Source organism: Peromyscus leucopus, chromosome 6 (genome assembly GCF_004664715.2).
Source record: "Peromyscus leucopus breed LL Stock chromosome 6, UCI_PerLeu_2.1, whole genome shotgun sequence".
Taxonomy (NCBI): Eukaryota; Metazoa; Chordata; class Mammalia; order Rodentia; family Cricetidae; genus Peromyscus; species Peromyscus leucopus.
In genome coordinates, this window is record NC_051068.1 from 14,098,449 (window position 1) to 14,118,926 (window position 20,478).

The window sequence follows — 20,478 nt, forward strand, 5'->3', positions numbered from 1 at the left end:
AGTCTTTGAAAAGTAATCCCCGCACTCAGATGGCCGGAGCCGGGGAATGGGGGGGGCGACTCTGTGGGTTCAAGGCCACCCCGGGCTGGAGAGACCGCGTCTAAAGCAAACTCCCCCACCAAATTGGCTCGAGGGTCCCGAGTCTTTCCGAACGCCCTGAGGTCACCGGGCTCGGTCAGGAACAGGTGGTGGTGAGCCGCCTTCGCGAGGGGCGAGGCCCGGGCCCCGTGCGAGCACAGCGGCGGCCCACAGCGAGCCGCGGCGCGGCGTTCCCGGGCTCGCCGTGCGGAGCAGCTCCTCCCCGGGCCGGCCCGAGGCGAGGCCGCCGGCCCGAGGCTCCCCAACGAGCTCCTGAGGGGCCGGCTCCTGAGGAGAGACTTCTCCCGAGAGCTTCGGCCGGCCACGTGTTCCGGGAGAGCCCGCGCGAGCGTCCGCCCGGCTGCGCGGCTCGGCCGGGAGGCTCGTGTGGGGAGCGTCAGGGCCTGAGGCGAGCGCGGCGGGCGGGTCCGCCTCCCTCATTGTGCGCGAGCCGGGACGCGCGGGAGTGGGCGTGGGCGGCGCGGCCCGCCGCAGGGAGGGAAGCCGCCCGAGGACCCGCGCAGAGCGGGCGCCGCACGCCGAGAGCCCGGGAGCGGGCCGGGGAGCGTCCCGCCCTCCTGCCCGCCCCTCCCCCGCGGCGCTCGCCCCTCCCCCCTCCTCCCCTCGCGTTGGAAAGTTTCTAGAATCTCTTCCCGGCGGCCTTTGCGGTTCCAACATGGCGGAGCTGACGGTGGAGGTTCGCGGCTCCAACGGGGCTTTCTACAAGGTGCGGGCCGCGGGGCGGCCGGGGGCGGGAGCCGGGCACGGGGAGCGGGGTCGGGGACGCCGGGGACCCCCCGGGGGCCGAGGCGCGGCGGCGGGCGGCGGCGGGGGACAGCCGGTCCGTGCTGCTGGCGTCTGCCCTCGGCGCGGTTTAACGGTCTCGGGGCCCGGGCTCCGTTATGTTTGGAAACAAGGCGGCGGGCGCCGGCCTGCCTCCTGCCCGGGAGCGCCCCGGGGCGAGGTCTCCGGGAGGCGGGCGGGCCGGGGCCGCGGGCCGGGGTGCGGGCGCGCCGGCGAGGCCTGGCCGGGCGGGGGGCGCCGACGGCGGCGGGCAGCTCACTGTGACCCCGGGGCGGCCGGGCCTGCCGGGCTGCTCTCCTCCCCGGCTCGCCCGCGGCACCCTGCCGGCCTCCCCGGCCTCCCCGGGGTCGTGCTGCCCCGGGGCCCCGCGAACCCTTGGCGTCCGCGGGGAAAGCGGACAGGCGGCGGCGGCGGCGGCGGGCCCCGGTGCTTGCGGCCTGGGGAGCGGGCGGCCCCTCCGCCGGGGAGAAGAGCGAGTTGTAGAGGAGGAAGGGTTCAAAGGTGAAGCGAGGCCGGGCGGCAGGTGGGAGGGACGCGTTTCTGCACAGCCCTCGGGGAAGGTGGCTTTTGTTTTGAGTCATTTTTTTCATCCTCTTTCCCGGGGGTTCTTTTTGTTCCCTGTGAGAGGAGGCCGTGCATTGCTGTGGAGTCTGGGCCGGGAGACGGAAAGAGTGGAGTGGAGGAATTTGTAAGGGACTTCCAGTGCAAAAGGGTGGGGGCCCACCAAGTTGATCACCAAGCCCGAATAGTTTCTTTTTCCCATAGGAACGGCCCCTTCCTTCGCCTTACTCCCTTTTTCCTAAGTGTGCGAGGATCTCAACAAATCAATACAAAACCTCCCCAGCTGTTGTCTGTCAGTCATTCTCTGAGCCAGCATCTCAGATGTTTGAGAGTCTTGGCTATTTTTATGAAGGCCTTCCTTCTCCTAGTGCATGAGTATTGTATGTACGTAGAATGGTTTCGCGCAGGCTTTCATTTCAGTGCATCCTTCATTCCAGAGGATTTGATTTGGTCTTAAGGATTTCCTAATTTGCAATGTTGTGTTTTCCCCCTTTTAGCTTGCTGATTAGCTCTGTGGATTTGATTTGTCACCTGGTAATAACATAGGCAGCTGCTTGTTGACAAAGGTGGAAAGCTCTAATATATAGTTTTTAATTTCGTGATTGTGCATTTCCTCAGGTGGACAACAAAGGAGTTACAGTGATTGTTGGAATCTTTAATATGACCTATTAGCATGTAACTGGCTTCGTCAGTGTCCCAGGTTTAAAACTCGATGTCAACTAATGATCCAAGCAATATTTGAGTAGATACTTACTTTGTTCTTACCGAAATCTTCTCTGAAAAATTGCAGATATGGTTAGCTGAACCACAAGGAACGGACTTAAAAAATTCTTCCTGCCTAGATAAAGTTCATTATCATACATCATCTTTCTCACCTATGGAAAAGTTTCGGTTTTTACTATTATCAGTACAGTTTTTAGGTGATACAGATAAGCATTTCTTTTCCTTGCACATTGAAAGTGTTTTAACAAGTTATTTTGCATTGTGTAGACAGTAGAAAACCACTTTTACTGTATTTTGTGTCAATCTGAAGTACAATACAGTTTGACTTTTTGTCAAGTTTCTTTGCAATCTTTTGGTGTCTTTTTTTTTTTCCAGTCAGTTCACAGTGAGTATCCGTGCTAGAACTCTGAAATATTAGTAATTGATAATGGTTGTATTGAGGATTCAACATAGAACTTTGCACATACTAAGCAAGTGCTTTTTACCATCAAGCTCAGTTTTGACCCTTGTTTTTTTTTTTTTTTTTTTTTTCTTTGAGAGATGGTCTCAGTAAGTCGTTCAGACTGGCCCTGAACTCAACTCTTGTAGTTCTTGCTGGCCTTGAACTTGTAATCCTCCTGCTCCAGCCCCTTGAGTAGCTGAAATTACAGGTCTGTACTATAGGGGCCCAGTTTATTGATCCCCTTTCATACTCTACAATCTGGTTCTCCTTAGACTGGACTACGCCCATTTTTATTCAGAATAAGATGGGGATTTGACGAGGTTGGGAAGGACATTAAGCCACTTTTTTTTTTTTTTTTTTTTTTTTTTTTGTATTTGAACGTTTGCAATTTTTCCTTCCATAATCGATTGTGTGTGTACTTTGTAGAAGATAGTTTTCAGGACCCTGGAATATCAAAATGGTAAAGGGGAAAAACCCTAACTAGAATAAACAAAAGGAAATTCTAGATTCGTACTTCGTTATCATGTAATGGATGTCAAATCAGGGATATGAAGTCCACTGGTCTGAAATATTTTTATACAGTAAAATTATCCATTTGGGTTGTGTCTGTCCTCCCTTGCTTTCCCCGAATGTAGGTTTATTAAGGAAAAATGAAGAAGAATCCCCAGGGTGGAAAGGTCTCCCAAGGGGAGGAATGCCTTTTTCTTAACTAATAACTGAGATGACAGGCATGTATCACCATCATACCTGGCTGAAAAAGTTCTTCACACAAAAGCTCATCATCTTCTGTCACTTCAGTTTTTAAAGTGAGGTTAATTTGCATACTGCAAAACAGCTTTTGTTTCCTTTTTCCTAAACAAACTCTCTAAATGTTTGGATACATGCGGACACTTGTGTGCAGCCACAACCCCTGCGGGATGAAAGCAGAGACTAGTTGGATCGTCTTTTATATTTCCCTGTTGTTCTTTCAGCCTCTAGTGTTTCCTGTCTTCATAGTTCTGTCTCATCTAGAATTTTGTATGTATAGAAGTAAGCAAAACAGTATGTATTGGTAGAAATATTTAGGCAACTCCACGTAGTTAAAAGGGAGGTTTATTTTGTGGGGTAACTTGCAAGTGGTTACAGGGTCTGGAAAAGGTGAAGGGCAGTCCAGCAGTGTTCTCTGGAGAACTCTGCTCCATCTACCTCCAGCGTCCAGGATCCAGGAACCAAGAGAGCCGGCCCATCCGGTCTTCAGGGGTCCTGTCCCAGCCCCGCCTAAGGCGTGACAGTTACCGAAGCCTCAATGGGGGTAGTACTTCCAGGTCAAAGCTGGAACAGACCCACTACAAGTATGCAGTGTTTGAGCTTGGCTTCAACCAAGCATAGAGGAATTTAATTTTTTCCAGTGTAGAAGATAATAGTGAAGGAATTTGGGAAATGGAAAAAACTAGAAGTAGAAGTTGTTCAGAGAGTCAGGAGCTGTTAACATTTTTATTTGTTGTCCTTTTTCTTTTTAGTGGTGGTTTTCGGTGTATGGGTGATTATGAAATTCTGAATTCACCAACTGTTAACACACACTACTTCTGGAAATGCGAGGACACACCAGGCCTTTGACCCTGGGAATTATCATTTGAGAGTTTGAGAGGCAGCATGGTGCTTTGAGCTTTGTGGTCAATATATTGCCTTGAGGCACTGCTCTTAAACATTGATTAAATGGACTTAAAACTTCATAAGTTTAGAGTTAGTGAAGAGCTGAATTTTGAAGATAGTACCCAATGCCTTTTCTTAAAAAAAAAAATATATCATGGTAGCATGGTAAACATGCTAAACAATATGCTAAGCGTTGCTTTGCTGTTAACAGTGTGTTTATAATTAGAGCTGTCTCTTTGCAGCTCTCTAAATCTAGGAATGGGAAAGAGTGGGAAGATGATGTAAAACATTTGGTGGCAGTTTGTAATTTGGTATAAAATACCTGCTTCTATCCATTTCTACCTAAAGCAAAGTGCTTTTTTAGAAAACTCAGGTAGAATGTATACATGCCTAGCTAAAAGGCCAAAAAGAGACAAGAATGTATATTCTGTAAAGTTTATTCAAACAGAATGGCTTGCTAAGAAGGATACTTAAAAGTTGTGCATCTGTTTTAACAGTCCCGTTTGCGATAAACATGCTTAGTTTTGTTTCCTGTTCCAGTGATAAAATACCCTGAAGAAGCGACTTAAGGGAGAAAGGGGTTTATTAGGCTCACAATTCAAGGTTATGGTCCATCATTGAGGAAAGTCAAGGCAGCAGGAACTTGCTTCATCTCATCCTACCACATCTAGTGAGGAGCAGAGAACAGTGAATTAATGCATGTTCGTCTGTGCTCAGCTCCTTTCTCTACTCCTCTCTGGTCACCCACAGTAGGTGAGTTTTCCAGCTCCTCAAAATAGTCCCTCACAGACATACCCGTAGACCTTACTTATCTAGACAGTGTTTCATTGAGACTGTTCCTGGGTAATTTCTATATTGTCTAAAATTGATAAACTAAAACCAACTGTCACATACTCCATTACCCCAAAATAAACCTTGCACCCATTTTCATCATTAACATGCTTTTTAGCTGATGTATATGACACTAAACCTTTGAGGTTTCTGGTTTGAAAAGAGCCTTTGGACTCCTGTGATTCTTTTGTCTTAGTCGCTGGAATAACTTTGCAAGTGTCATGCCCAACCCAGTGACATGAAATTTTGTAATGTCACTGCATTGTATAGTTTTGGGCTGAACATACAATGGTTTTATGGTAGGTAGTTGCACTTGCAGCTTTAATGCTTTATGTCTGTGGTGTATACTGCCACATTAAATAACAATTTTAAGTAGACGTTGAGCAAACCACTCAGTTTTTGGCTCTTGTGGAGGAATTTTTCTGTCTGTACAGGTGAAATGAAATTTGGGGCCTTCTCTATAGTAAGTAGATGGAATTAATTACATTTAGAGCTCTCTGCTTTAACTATATAATTGACACATCTCCAAGTATTGTAATAGATCCATAATTAATCCCATATTTAACTTACCATTAAAAGTAAAAATTGAGGTCAATAATGAAGTTGTGAAGTAGGTATTTTATCACTAACGACGGACACTAAATTAGCAGTGAAGAAGTAGTGTGCTAAGGACATAAATGACTTTTCAGTGAGTACAAAATCTTAGTTGAAAGCCAGGCCTGGTGGCACATGCCTGAAATTCCAGCACTTGAGAGGCAGAGGCAGGAACATCAGCATTCTAGGTCAGAAAAAGAACAGTAGCTAGAGAGATGAATCAGCGGGTTAAGGTGCTTACTTGCTGCCAAGCCTGACAATCTATGAGTTTAACCCAGGCAGTCCACATGAAGGAAAGAGAATAGACTCCCTCAAGTTCTCCTCTAACCTTGGACCAGGCTGGCCTCAATCCCACAGATCCTCCTGCCTCTGCCTCTGGAGAGTGCTGGGATGCACACACAAATAAACAATACTTTTTTTTTTAAAATTTCAGGCCAATGTAGGCTAAACTAGTGAGCTTATACATCCATGTCAACCAACTCCCTCACCAACTCTAGATTTAGTATTTGAGGGAGAAATGGTAGCTACCTTTGTATTAGATAGAGCTCTTTGTTAAAAGATATAGATTCAGATATAATAAGATGGCTTTGAGTTGTAAGTATTTAAAATATGGCTTCTATAAATGTTAAAATTTAAGTGGAAATGAATGGTCTCAATAACTTGAGGGTTTTGAGATAGAGTTGTATATAACTTTGGCTTCGAATTTGCAATCCTGCCTTACCTACTGAATATTGGTTGGGATTATAGGCCTGTACAACCATAACCCAATTTACAATTTTTATTTTGTTCAGCAATAGTGGCCAAATGTGGCTGTTTAAAAGGGGGAAAGAAACTGAAGGCTTGTTATTTTGGGACAGGGTCTGGAATATTTCAAGATGGCTTGGAACTTGCTATATGTTTAGCTCAGACTACCCTTGAATTAATGATTTTCCTGTCTCTGATTCTCCAGTGCTGGAATTATAGGCATGCACCACTGTACCTGACTATTGGATTCATTTTTTAAAAACACATAAATACCCGTGGTTTCATTTTTTTTTTTTTTTTTTTTGATTTTTTTCGAGACAGGGTTTCTTTCCTGGGACTCACTTGGTAGCCCAGGCTGGCCTCGAACTCACAGAGATCCGCCTGCCTCTGCCTCCCGAGTGCTGGGATTAAAGGCGTGCGCCACCACCGCCCGGCCTCATTTTTTTATTTATAGGAGAAATACATAGTAAAGCATCTGAAGACAAAAGCTATAAGAACTGTCTAGAAATAGATAAGGCTCGACTGTTTTTCTTTATGTACCTATATATTTATATATCATGTTTGTGTGTCTTTTGTAAGAGAATAGCTTGACAGCCTGTTATTAGATGTTCTTTTAAGCTTCCACATGTATTTCCTGCATACTCAGGGATTTCATGAGGTATGGTTTTGTGTGGGTTTTTTTATTTTTGAGACAGGGTCTCACTGTGTAGCACTGGCTGGCCTGGAACTCATTATAGATGTGTTAATCTGGTAATCACAGATCCACTTGCCCCTTCCTCTGGAATGATGGGATATAAAGATGTATCCTGCCATACTTGGTCCATGAGGTATCCACTTACTCATTTTATATTCAAGGAAATGATGATGTAGTTTGTCCAAGATTATGCTGTACCTTAAGTGGTATTTAGCTCTGTTTTTCACTTCCAATTGCTTAGTTTATAATACTTTCTTAAACTTCTTGAAAGGATAGTTTTGAGCAATGGACTTTGTCTTTGTATGTGTTTGAATGTGGGTAAGTGCCACAGGCACCAGTGTGGAGGCCCAAAAGCCAACTTTGTGGAGTCACTTCTTCGGGTCACTAAGCTTGTGTGGCAAGTGCCTTTACCTGCTGAGCCATCTTGTGAGCCTGAATTTAACTAGATTATGACTTAGTGGTTGTGTTTTCTATCACACTATTAAGAATGATTCTTAGTTTTGTAGTGGGTAGTTGTGAGGTTTTAGTTTGTTCATCTGCAGTATGAGATAATTGTATTTTTCTGACATTTGTAAAAGTTGATGAACATTGAGAAGTTTTGTGAGTTTCCTAGAGCCTGTTTAGCTCTAACAACAGCCAGTACTTTGAATTCAGATTGCTTCTTAGATGCTTCTTAGAGGTTGTACACATACATGCATTTCTAACTTAGTTTCAGCCACAAATAGTAAACATTTGGGGAAATCAGAAGCCCTGTTGCAGCTCCATAAATCAGGTTGATTCATAATTCCTAGTCTGTTTTTGCCTCCCTGGAGCTTATTTAACTGTTATTTAGTAGTTTCTCCCCTACCCCCCACACTTAAACTTGGTATGTGGACGAAAATGGTTTTGCATTTCTAATCTTTCTGCTTCTGCTTCCTAAATGTTGGGATTATAGGTTTGAGCTAAGATGCCCAGCTGTATGGTGTGATTTTCTTAAGCACAAAAAGGTAGTTCTCAAAATTATTACTAGTTGTAAATTATTAATAAGCTAGGAATGTGGAGGACTGAATTGGGATGATTGCTGCAAAAAAGACTGAAGCTGATTTCTATCACTTTTGCTTTCTAAGAATGTGCTCCTTTTCCAAAATGGTAGTTAGCAGCCACTGAACTGAAATACTGTAGTCAGAATTGAGGTAGTTTGAAAAAATACAAAACATTAACAGTTTTAAAAATACTAATTACATATTGAAATAATATTTTGGGCATATTGGGTTTTAAGTATGTTAAAATAGCACCTGTTTTCATTTAATATGGCTCTATTAAGTTACGTACACGATTCATATTTTATTTGTGGGATGGTTACATCTTCCACGGTTGTCACCTTTGTGTAACTGAGTATGTAAATTACTTTGAAATACTTAAATGCACATATTTGTTTAAATGAACTGCTTGTTCAGAGTTTTTTCTGACCATGCTAGAAATGGAACTCTAAGTCTTGCCCATACTAGGCTTTATCTCCAGCCCTCAAGTAATGTTCTTATGATCAGCATCTCAGTGATTTTGCACTTAGTATTTTTGAATATTAAGACTTTAAAAGAGCTTTTGGGGGGCGGGTGCTTAGCTAATCAAGAGGAACAAATTGCTGAGGCAGCTTTTCTAGGACTAGATTTTCAAAATACTAGCTGGAATATAACAAAATTAAGCAATGAAAGCAGAGCATTGCTTTGCTAATCTGAACATCTATGCATGTGTGTATATTGTTTTATAATTCATTTGTCTTTCTATTAGATTGAAAGCTATGGTAAAATTGAACTATCGTTAATTCTCACATTGTATTAATAGTGAATATCTGTTCATTTGTTTGCTGCAAACACAATTACTTATGGTATCAGATTAAAAAAAAACTATTCCTTTTTGCTTCACCCTTACTATGTTTGCACATTTGTTTTGGGACTGGAGAGTTCTTGGTAATAATGATCAAGTTTGCAGTAGTAGCTACAGTATATATTTGAATAAATAAAAAAAATTGGTCTTGGTTTTTGGGCACAGGTAATTTGTTGTGTCATCTTAGTAGTTCTCTGTAAGTTACATCTTTTTGATTTGGTCCAAATTGAACATTTTAAATGGCTTTTTTTTAGTGGTTATCTATTGATCTGGTCACAAATTCTCATATTGCCACAACTTCATGGTGCATACAGGGGTAACTGGAACTTCGGTGCTTTGCAACAGGAAAGTTAGGGGAGTTTTGGGTAGCCATGTGGAAGCATTAAGTCATTTTGTTTCAAGAGCTTTTCAAGCAGTGGTAGATGTCCATATGGTCTTGTCCTCATGGCCTTGTATCTAGAACAGTTAAGTGCTTAGTGCTGATGCACAGGCTGTTGTTATGATTTTTGTTTGCTTGCTTGTTCTCAGGATCCAAACCAGGACCTCATGCAACTAGCAAGCAGTCTGTCACTGAGCCACACAGCCAGCTCATGAAGGGTTGCTTTAGAAAGTTTTTTTCTTTACTAGAATTTGTTCAGTAATGATGTAATGCTGTAGTAATGTTTGCAGACTTTATTTATAGAGTATGTATCCGTTGATTTTAAGTAATTTTTACTTAGATTTGTTACGTAGCTCTTTCAAAATAAATTGTTTAAAATAAGAATTTCTTTTGAAAAAAGAGGTTCACTATGTTGCCCAGGCTGGTCTCAAACTCCTGGACCCACATGATATCTTCTAAGCTCCTCCACTTCCCTAACTGCTGGGGATATAGGCTGCTGTGTTTGGCTAAAGACAAAAAATTTTGTTGTTAAAAATTAGGGTTTCAAGCCGGGCGGTGGTGGCTCATGCCTTTAATCCCAGCACTTGGGAGGCAGAGCCAGGTGGATCTCTGTGAGTTCGAGGCCAGCCTGGGCTACCAAGAGAGTTCCAGGAAAGGCGCAAAGCAGAGAAACCCTGTCTCGAAAAACAAACAAACAAACAAAAAAATTAGGGTTTCATTATGTAGTCCAGGCTGGCCCCTTAACTCATAATCCTCCTATCTCATCTTTCCAAATTGCTGGGATTACATGCCCAACAACACATGTTTTAAAAGATAAGACACCTGTGTATATCAGTGTTCACATACAATCTTGACATGTGTAATTTATTATTGGTGTGATGTACAAATTGGATTCAGTCGAAATGTTTTCCTTCTTTATTCCTCCTGGTGGTGGTTTGTAGCACGAATCTTAAAAGGGTCTTATTAATAAAATAAACCTGAAGCCAGGTATTGGGGTGAATGCTGGAAGATCAGAGAAGTAGAACAGGCCACAGCTTTCTCACCTTACCAGTTCCTCAGCTGAGCCTGTTTCCTCAGACTGGAAACCTCGTGAGTCCTCATCCAAATGGATCTCAGCTGAACTGTTGCTCAAAAGCCTGAAAGCTTAACCAGGCAAAAAGCTTCTAGTTTCTGGTCTTCACGCCTTATATATATCTTTCTGCCACCACTCCCTGGGATTAAAGGTGTGTGTCACCATGTCTGGCTGTCTCCAATGTGGCCTTGAACTCACAGAGATCCAGAGGGATTTCTGCCTCTGGAATGCTAGGATGAAAGGTGTGTGTGCCACCATTTTCTAGCCTCCGTATCTAGTGGCGGTTCTGTTCTTTGACCCCAGATAAGTTTATTAGGGTGCACAACATTTTGGGGAACAATACCACCACAGTGGTTGATGTTTTTTGTTTCCTTCATTTCAGGTAACCTTGCTTATAGCCAGATAAATGTGACTCCAGTTCTATGCTCAGCATTATGTATGGATGCACATTCAGAAGCAAATGTAGGGGTTTTCAGTATGCCTATAAAAAACTGGAATCACGTACTTAACCTTTTGCATACAGTATAATTTGTAGTGATTACATAATTGTAAGAGTAAAATTCAGACATTCGTCAGTAATCACTTCCCAGTATCTGTGTTTCTATTGGATAGATTTCAAAGAAAGTGGTAGTTTAGGGACTAGGGAGGTGGCTCAGTGGATAAAGTGCTTGCCTCGGAAATAAAGAACCATAGTCCAGAAATTCAGCACCTATATAAATGCTGAATGGGTGTGGCAGTCTGCCTGTAATCCCAGTACTCAGAAGACACAGTCTGGGGAATCCTAGAGGGTAAGCTGGCTGTCCAGAGTAGCTGAATTGATGAGCTCTAGGTTCAAGTCAGAGACCTTGGCTCAGTGAATAAGGTAGAGAATGATTAAAGGAAGATAACCTTATGTCAACTTCTGGTCTTCATGGGCATTGCCCACTCGCATGCATGCATGCATGCATACAACATACACACAAAAAATAATAGTGTATTTTAGAATGGAACTTAACTGCAGAAAACAAAATAAGCCTCTAATATTAAGTACTTTTTCTTCTTAAAGACAACTATATTTTTTTCACCAGTTGATAGCTCTTCCTCTTTATGTCCCAGCCAGAAAAATGTTGACTTGCCTTTTGGATTTGTTCTACAGTTTGGCTGGCCTCTTGTCCATTTTTCTATTGGGATGTCTTTTTTCACTTGTTGAAATCTGTATATTTGTGGATATTAACTCTTGACTTAATGTAAAAGTGCATTCCCATAAAGATAGGCACCTGTGTAAGCACCAGCTATTTAAATAATAAGCAGTAGCTTAATAGTTTGAGTTTATTTGCACACAGAGGAAATAAGCACCTGTTCATGGCTTTCTACTTCCAGGCTTGGAATGAGTGTCATCTGCCATCCAGGATGGCTGAATTCACCCCTTGAATTGTTTCACAAAACCTTGGGTGCCCTAGGAAGACTCACAAAAGGTTTAGAATTGGGAGAATTATGATTTGCTTGTTGTAAAATAAAACTAGCCAAGGAATCTTACTTTCTTGGGTTCTCTGGTTTATTTATCACATGCTGCATAGTGGATTAGAGACAGTTTTAATGGTGAAACTTCTGTATTGTAGTGTCACTATTCAGTGAAATTCTTTTTTTCCTTGTCTTGATAAGGGATTTTTTCCCTCCTGTATCTCTAACTATATAGACAGTCCAGAAATGTAGTGTTTTGAGTCATAAATTAGTAGACACTGAAGATTAAAGGGAGGTTTACTGCAGTATTTTGGAAGTACAAGAGTAGTAGCGTGAAGTGCTCCGTGGCATAACATTTAGTATTAGGGCATGGTACCTCAGTGTAAAGAAGCTCCAGTCTTTTGCAAGTTGTTTCTTTGTTTTGTTTCCTTTTTACATAAAGTTTTGTCCAGGTCTGGGAAGGCATAAGACAGTTTCAGTTGAGGTTCTTGTGTGAGAACATTTAGATAGTATTATTCTAGAAGTACGAGAAAGGTGTTAATTCATTACACACAGTGGTTTGGATGCCTGCCTGCATTGGGCTTTATTGGAACTCTGATTATAAAAGATAGCTGTTTTTCCTTTCAGAAAATTCAATACATGTGTACATGTAGGGTAGGAAACTACAACATGATAGTCTAACGGTGTGCATCTTTGTTTTGTTTTTTGAGACAGGGTTTCTCTGTAGCTTTGCGCCTTTCCTGGATCTCCTCTCTTGTAGACCATGCTGGTCTTGAACTCACAAAGATCCGCCTGCCTCTGCCTCCCGAGTGCTGGGATTAAAGTCGTGCGCCACCACTGCTGGCAACTGTGTGCATCTTGATCTGAAATGTAAGCCATGGTCAAGAGATTAAAATAGTTGAGCTAGGTTTAGAGTTGAGGGAGTCATTTAGGTGTGGTAACTCAAGCCTGGAAGCTTAGCTCTTGAAGAGCTGAGGTGGAGAAATTTCTGCAAGTTCAAATCCAGCCTGAGATTGCAGAATGAGATCTTAAAAAGCAACAACTAACCCAGAGAAATAGGTTGTTTCCGCATACAAGTTTGGATGTTTTGTGAGGGATCCATGCCATTTTATTATACCTTAAAATGATACCATCCGTAAGAGAAAACTACTCTGTGGATTGGTTATCTTTTAGTTAGTACTTACAGGAAACAGTCTTTAATTTAGATACCTAAAATAGGAAATGCAGACTAAATAAGTTGCTTGAAGCACCATTAAACAGTTTGTTTTCAGCCGGGCGGTGGTGGCACACGCCTTTAATCTCAGCACTTGGGAGGCAGAGCCAGGCGGATCTCTGTGAGTTCGAGGCCAGCCTGGGCTACAGAGTGAGTTTCAGGAAAAGGCACAAAGCTATACAGAGAAACCCTGTCTTGAAAAAACAAAAAACAAACAAACAAAAAGTTTGTTTTCAACATGTCCTCTTCAGTGTTTTGAAGATCATTGTTGGAAAAATATTTTAAAAAAGTGCTCTTATTGTTGCCATGATCTCTTGAATGAATTTTCACTCTCTCTGCAAGTATTGATGCTGGTACTTTCTTGATTTTTATCATATATCAACAACTTTCTACTAAGAAGCCTCAGTCCTTCCTTAGAAATGGTACTTCATTGGTTTACTGACTCAAGTGATACAGAAAAATTCCAAGCAAACCAAGTCTGAGCATGCCTTAAGTGGTGACATGTGGTTGTCAGCTATTCTAAGATGCCCTCATTTTTAAGAAGCATCCTGGTTTCAGAGACGATGGATTGTCAGAATTGAGTCTAGAAGTTACATAGGAGCTGGAAAAATGAACCTTTGAACAGACCATTAATTGCCCAAAGCCTTGCAAGTCATAATCCAAAGCAGTTCCGTCAATTGAGAACAGAAGCTAGTCTTGTGTAAACTATGCCAGCAGTGGTCTTGAACCGATAGGATGAAAGGGAAAGACTACAGTAGCTTCTGACACTGAGCCTAGTGCTTTTAGTAGAGAAGTTAATTTGGTTTTAGAACTATTACTTCACCACAAGTTTGCTTTAAGTCAGGAACTGAGCCTTGAATGAAGTGTTTTTAATTACCTTTAATAAGAAGTCAAATACATAAAATTATTTCTGTTGTACCAAATCTAGAAAAAGTTAAAATTTCATGCCAGTAACAAACATGACAAAAAAGCCAATTACTAAACCTATTTCATTGTTTGAAGGTAATAGTAGTGTCAGTCTGAAAATGTGAACCGAAGACTAGATTTGTGACAGGTTCCATGTTTAGCCATGATGACTTAACTTTTTTTTTTTTTTTTTTTTTTTTTTTTTTTTTTTTGGTTTTTCGAGACAGGGTTTCTCTGTGTAGCTTTGCGCCTTTCCTGGAACTCACTTGGTAGCCCAGGCTGGCCTCGAACTCGACTTAACATTTTTTTGAATGATATATTTTTGCTTTTAAAATTACTATTAACAATTGTTATTTTAAGAAACATCTCACTGTGTAGACCTGGATAGCCTAGAGCTTGCTATGTAGTTGAGGCTGGCCTGAACGCGCAGAGATCTTCCTACTTCTCTGTCTCCTGAATGTTGAGATTGAAAGTGTATGTCATTACACCTGACTAGTTTTTATTTTTAATTAATTGATTGATGTATAATTTTTTGTTTTTGAGATAGGGTATCTGTAGCTTTACCTGTCCTAGAACTTGCTGTTTAGACTGGGCTGGCCTGGGGATTAAAGGCACGTGCCACTATACATGGCTTGTTTCTATTTTTAATTATGTATGTGTGCGTATATGTGGGAATGTGTATGTGAGTGTAGGTTCCTGGGGAGGCCAGAGGCGTTGGATCCCATTGGAACTGCTCCTAAATTTTAAAATTACATTTGTGCATGCGCCCAGGCCAGAGGACTTTTCAGAAGTTAGTTTTCTTCTCCTGGGAGTTGGGGGTGGCTTCCTAAGATAGAACTCTGGTGGGCAGGCTTGGCAGCAAGTGCCTTTCTTTACCCATTGAGTCATTTGCCTGCTCAGCCAACGAGGATTTTGAGTAGATTGAAATTTAAAGATCAGAACCACCATAGGATAACCACTATAGGAAGCTGGAGATGGCTAAGCAGTCAAGATTGCTTACTAGTCTTGCAGAGGGCCTGGATTTGGTTCTCAGAACCCATGTGGCAGTTCACAACCACTTGTAACTCTAGTTTCAGCAGACCCAGTGGCCTCTGTGGGCTTCTGCATGCACATGAGGCACACATATTCATTCAGACTCTCACACATACACACAAAAAATAAGCAACTATATAACATAATACACAAATCACTTATTCTTTTATTTATTTATTTATTTATTTATTTATTTATTTATTTATTTATTTATTTAAATTAAGGATTAGGCCAAGGCCTGGTTTCCTCTTTAGGAAGTTGTATTTGTTTTTGTTCTTTCCTTTGCTGCTAGTAGTTTGTTTTGCAGTAGAAAACTTAGATATAACAAAAAACTTTAAATTTTGAGTTTCTCTAGAATGTAAGTCTAGTATTTTTTGATCAAGGCTACTATTCTAAGCCCCATTTTGAAGATTGAAGCTGTTTAGTTCCTGATTATATATAGTTGGTGGTTTGTTTGCAGAGAGCTTTGGTGTTTTATTTTCTGTTTCCCCTTTTGTAAGGAGTGTAAATTAGTTTGTAGTGGGTTGCATAAGTGGAAGGCATTGGGTTCTTAAACAACCAAAAGTTTAATAGATGAGCATGAAGTCAGTTACTTTACAGTCATGAACTTTTGTAGGTCCTGTAATGCTCCAAATGGATTTGGCAGTGGCGGCGGGGCCTGGGAGCTGGAGACACTGCTGCATACTGCCATCTGCTGCAGCCTGAGAGTTCTTTTAAGAGACCTGACTGAGTTAAGAGATTGTTAGGAAGAGATGTTAACACTGGCTCTTAATACAAAGCTGCTCAAGGAAACTATGAGATGCACCAAAGTGAGGGTGCGGGCTTCTTGAGAGAGTTTCAGCAGGAGCAAGATACATAATTTTGGTAGCTCTCAAGTTACCTTGATGCTAAGATGTATCTATTAAAGGGATGCCAAGATCCTTTCCCTCATTCCTAGTCTCTTTCAGAAAATGAGGTTATAGAGTGTCTCTGGAGGTACTTTGGATGGGATTATAGCCTGGTAAGGTAAAAATCATACATCCTAAGGTTCTCATAAGAGAGTGTAGACTTATCCTCTGTAAAGTGGAATTTTTGTGAGACACTTCCAGAATTGCTTGTTACAGCTGAAAAAAGAGGATAGCTATATTGGTCATACATATATTCAGGCATTAAGCATGATTCTTTGCTGTATGCAGGCAACCTTCTTAGCAAATGTTAATTGGGCTGGAATTCTTTACTCTTAGCTGGCCAGAAATTGATCAAGCTGATGGCTCCTTCCCTTTTTTATGTCTCCTTAATTTCCCTGTCCTCTTCTGCCTCAAGTTTAGTGGCAGTGTATCAAACGGTGCATCTCTACAGCCTTTTTTTTTGTTTTGGTGAGGGGGTTGGTTGCTAAGGAACTCCCTTAACTAACCAAAGATGAACTTGAGCATCTGATACCTGATCCCCCTGTCTCTAAGATTTATAGATTTTTTTTCGTGCATAGTAGCTGTAGCAAAACCTCAACTATGTTGATCAGTATTTTAAACATTAAAGTTTATTATATTTTAACTCAGATTTGTGTTGGGAACTTAATTGTGCTTTCTTGTTATGAATTGGGTTTTGGCAATTTGTTCAGTAATTATGAAAGTCTTAACCATTTCTACTGGTAGTATAGGTATCAGATTTAGTCCTCATTTTGCTCCATTATGAAAAGAGCTCTTAAAAGAATGAGATTTTTTTTTTTTTTAAACTATAACCTCCCAGGGAGTGAAACTTTGGGTTTGTGTTGATATGTTTTGCTGCAGTTGTGTCTTTCTCTAAAATGAGAGGTCTGGAAGGTTCATAGATTAATTAACTTTTTTGGAACCAAGGTTTACAAATCATTTGTTCTGCTTAACATCAGACATTTAAACTTGGAAAATTTACCATGACTCCTGGCTCCTGGGTGTGGAATCCTTCTTTATGAACTGATGGGATCAAGTTGAAAAACTCTTCTGTTTATATTCTGTAATTTCAAAACGATATGTTGAGTGTATATTCTGGGTTGTACTGGGTTCTCTCTTTAAGTCATTATGCTTCCACCTCAAAATTGCCAAGTACCTTAGGCAGATGATTTGAAAACTGAAGAAAAGTTGTGTATTCACGAAATGGGGGAGCAGGAGGGAAAAAAGCAAAGGTAGAATAAATTGTAACACACGTAACATCTTAGAAGTTCTGTATATTAAACCTTTATTTCCCCCCTCTAAATGAACTGTTCCCTCTCACTGATGTTCTTACTGACTGGAGAATAATGCTCAATTCACAGTTGAAACCACCCTCCTGTTCTTTTCTTTGTGATTATCATGGCTCATTTTTAAGTAGGGGTGTATGTATGTGAGTGCACGCACGCACATGCGTGCGTGTCTTTTAAATTTTTTTTATTAGAAAGGACTCCTTACACTGGACTATGAGTAATTAGTTCACTCACAGTCACTCATGTTTTTCCCCAGATATTTAGCTTTATTTTCTCCACCCCTTTTTTTTGAGGTTTGGTTCACTCTGGCTTCAAGCTCACTATGTAGTCTAGACTGTCCTTAAACTCATTACTCTGTTGCCTCAGCATCTTGAACATTGGGAATATAGATACGTACTGTAACTCCTGGCAGAATTTTTAAGTCTTTTAGCCATTTATTTTGTGACGACAAATTCTTCGTGGTGCTGAAAATCAAGTACAGGGACTTAACACAACTAAACAAGCACTCTACCATTGAGTTAGAGTTTTCATCCCTGGGTTATTTTGAAAACTAGATCTTTGTAGTCTTGGTTGGCTTTGAACCTGCTCTGCCTCATAAATGCTGGTATTACAGCCCTTGTGCCACCACACCCAGCTTTATTTTTCCATAAGAAATAACCAAACATTCCAATACCACTTAAAAACAATCCATTCTTTTCTCATTTTAAAGTTCTATAAAGCCACACATTGTAGCACATGCCTTTAAATAACCAGTACTTGGTAGACAGAAGTGGGCAGATCTCTGTGAACTTGAGGTTCCAGGATAGCTGGGACTACATGCCACCCTCCCGCCCTTCTAAATAACTGACTTGTTAGAGAAGCATTTTTGTAGTCTGTGTTCTATACTTTAAAATCATGATTATTGAGTTTTAAAGTAGGCATTATTATTTACTTAGTATATTCTTGTTACCTATGGGCTCCCTCTCCACAATTAAAAAGTGCTTTTTTTTTTGAGAGAAGACTTCACTTAGTATTTTTTTCCCCAACAGATCTTCTATTGCTGTTGTTAGTGAAAGCCTTTTGTTCCTTTTCTTTTCCAGCCGCTCATTGTTTACATATTACAAACTACATTGGTTGTTGATTAACTTGCAGACACACTGACTTACTAATTTTTTTCCCATAAATTCTTAATTAAGGTGAATTGCCACAAGTTTGAGGCTTCTAGGGCTCAGTGGCCATTATCAGGCCAGCAGCAGTTACTTAGCAAGACTACTTGAAAACAATAACAAAAATTACTGGTCCTGTATTGAACTAAATTTTATAGAGATCTGGAGATTAGAAATAGCTTATAGAAATAGAATTAGCCATAGCTAAGTATACATACAGACCTTGGGAGAGTGAGCAGGAGGAAGCTACTGATTGGTAAGTCACTTAATAGTCTTACAGCTTGTCATACTGTGTTCTAGTGAGTAATAAATAGTCCCATCTGCTACTTTCTCTGAGACTGACTGTTCAGTTGCAAAGACTTTTTTCTAGGGTTGTACTAAGCTTGCTGTTTAGTTTTCCTTGTGCTGGTTTATGTTTTGTAGTCTTTAGTTTGTTAATTGATAGTAGACATTTAAATATCGCTCTTTTAAACTGCTTTGTTACTTAACAAGCAGTTGCAATTTTTATCTTTGTCTTTCGTGAGTTATCTTGGCATGAACTTTAGTGTTAAATAGATTTTTTTGTTTGTTTTTCTTGTTTTTTTTTTTTTTTTTTTTTTCCTTGAGCTGAGAACTGAACCCAGGGCTTTGTGCTTGCCAGGCAAGCGCTCTACTACTGAGCTAAATCCCCAACCCCATGTTAAATAGATTTTTAAGGGAGCATAAACAGAAGTATTCCTTTATATTGTGCTTTGTCCAAGTACTAAGTGCATGTGTCTGTGTGGATAGTCTTCAGTGCACGTTTTGGAGTTGTATATGTGTTGAAGAGTGTTAACTAATTGGCCAGTGGGTTAAATTATATATGGAAGTACTGGACTAGGGTTGAAGGATTTGCAGTTCTGTTTGGCAGTAATGTTAAACTTTTTTTTTGGAGCTGAGGATTGAACCCAGGGCCTTGCACTTGCTAGGCAAGCGCTCTACCACTGAGCTAAATCCCCAACCCCGATGATTGCTTTTATGTTGATTGATAAGCTGTGATGGTTTTGAGGCAGTATATTAACTACTGCCAAATTTGACAAAGACAATTATTGTGTGTGTGAGTGCAGGCATTGGTATACTACAGCATGCATGTACAAGTAACAACTTTTGGAGTCAGCTCTCTCTTCCACTGTGGGTTCCCAGGATCAGACTCAGGTTGTCAGATTTGCATGGTGGGTACTCTTCTCTGACTTTTTTAAGGGAAAGAAAAGTAGGTGGGAAAAACATGTCTAAGATAATGCTAGTTTTCAAAATGTCATGTTTTACTAGAGTTGGGCTGTAATTTAATAGTTATAGTGGAATTGAGTTCTTAACTTTGTTAGGTACTTTGTTGAATATTATTTAATTTCTGATATAATGAGACCTAATTAAGTACATTAGATTAAAATTATGTAAGTTACAGAGTTAAGATGTTACCTGGCAAGAAGAGTTTGAGGTCATTAACTCTTAAAGTACTAAATTACTGACCCCTCAGTCACCTTAGTATTACTTCATCCAATTAATGCCTGTGTTCCAAGGATGAGTATGTGCTGTGTTTCTTTTGCTTATTTTGAGGTAGATGATAACTGTGTTATAACCAGAGTTCAAGAGGACTAAAGAACAGCTTTTTACACAAATGATAGAATTGAAAACCAAATTCACATCTCACAATCTTTTCAGTCCCTGTGGTTGTTGGGGAGTGTGGTGGGTTGGTTGGTTTGTTAGGGTGAGTGAGTGAGTGAGTGTGTGTGTGTATGTATGTATGTATGTATGTATGTGTTTGTCTCCCTCCCTCCTACCTTCCCTTCTTCCCACATCTACCCCTCTCCTTTTCAGTCCTCCCCCCAATTTCTTACCCCATCCTAGGCTGGCTTTCAACTTCCTGTATAGCCCCCCAAAAATGACCTTGAATTTGTGATCCTCTTGGAGTTTGTTATCACACTCTTAAATTATGGAGGGCTTTGAATATGCTAGGCAAGTATTCCACAAACTGAGCTGTATTTCTAACCCTGGGTGTTTTATTTCTCCCCTTCCAAAGACAGGGTCTTATGTAGCCCTGCCTTGTCTGGTTTTCACTGTGTGGCCAGGCTGGCCTGGCACAGCAATCCTTCTGCCTTAGCGCACTGGTCTTCCT

At 41.1% G+C, this 20,478-nt stretch overlaps 1 protein-coding gene across 6 annotated transcripts in view; it reads left to right on the forward strand.

The window, feature by feature from the left end:
- Window positions 1-701: 701 nt before the first annotated feature.
- Fxr1 (FMR1 autosomal homolog 1) overlaps window positions 702-20,478 on the forward strand; it is a 54,729-nt gene continuing 34,952 nt past the window's right edge. For 4 of the 6 annotated variants that reach the window (XM_028872681.2, XM_028872685.2, XM_028872680.2 and 1 more), the window contains exon 1: window positions 702-805. In XM_028872681.2, coding sequence (XP_028728514.1) covers window positions 755-805 — 51 coding nt within the window. In that variant the 5' untranslated portion in view covers window positions 702-754. The remainder of the gene's footprint in view (window positions 806-20,478) is intronic. The other 2 variants (XM_028872683.2, XM_028872686.2) reach the window with 1 other exon arrangement.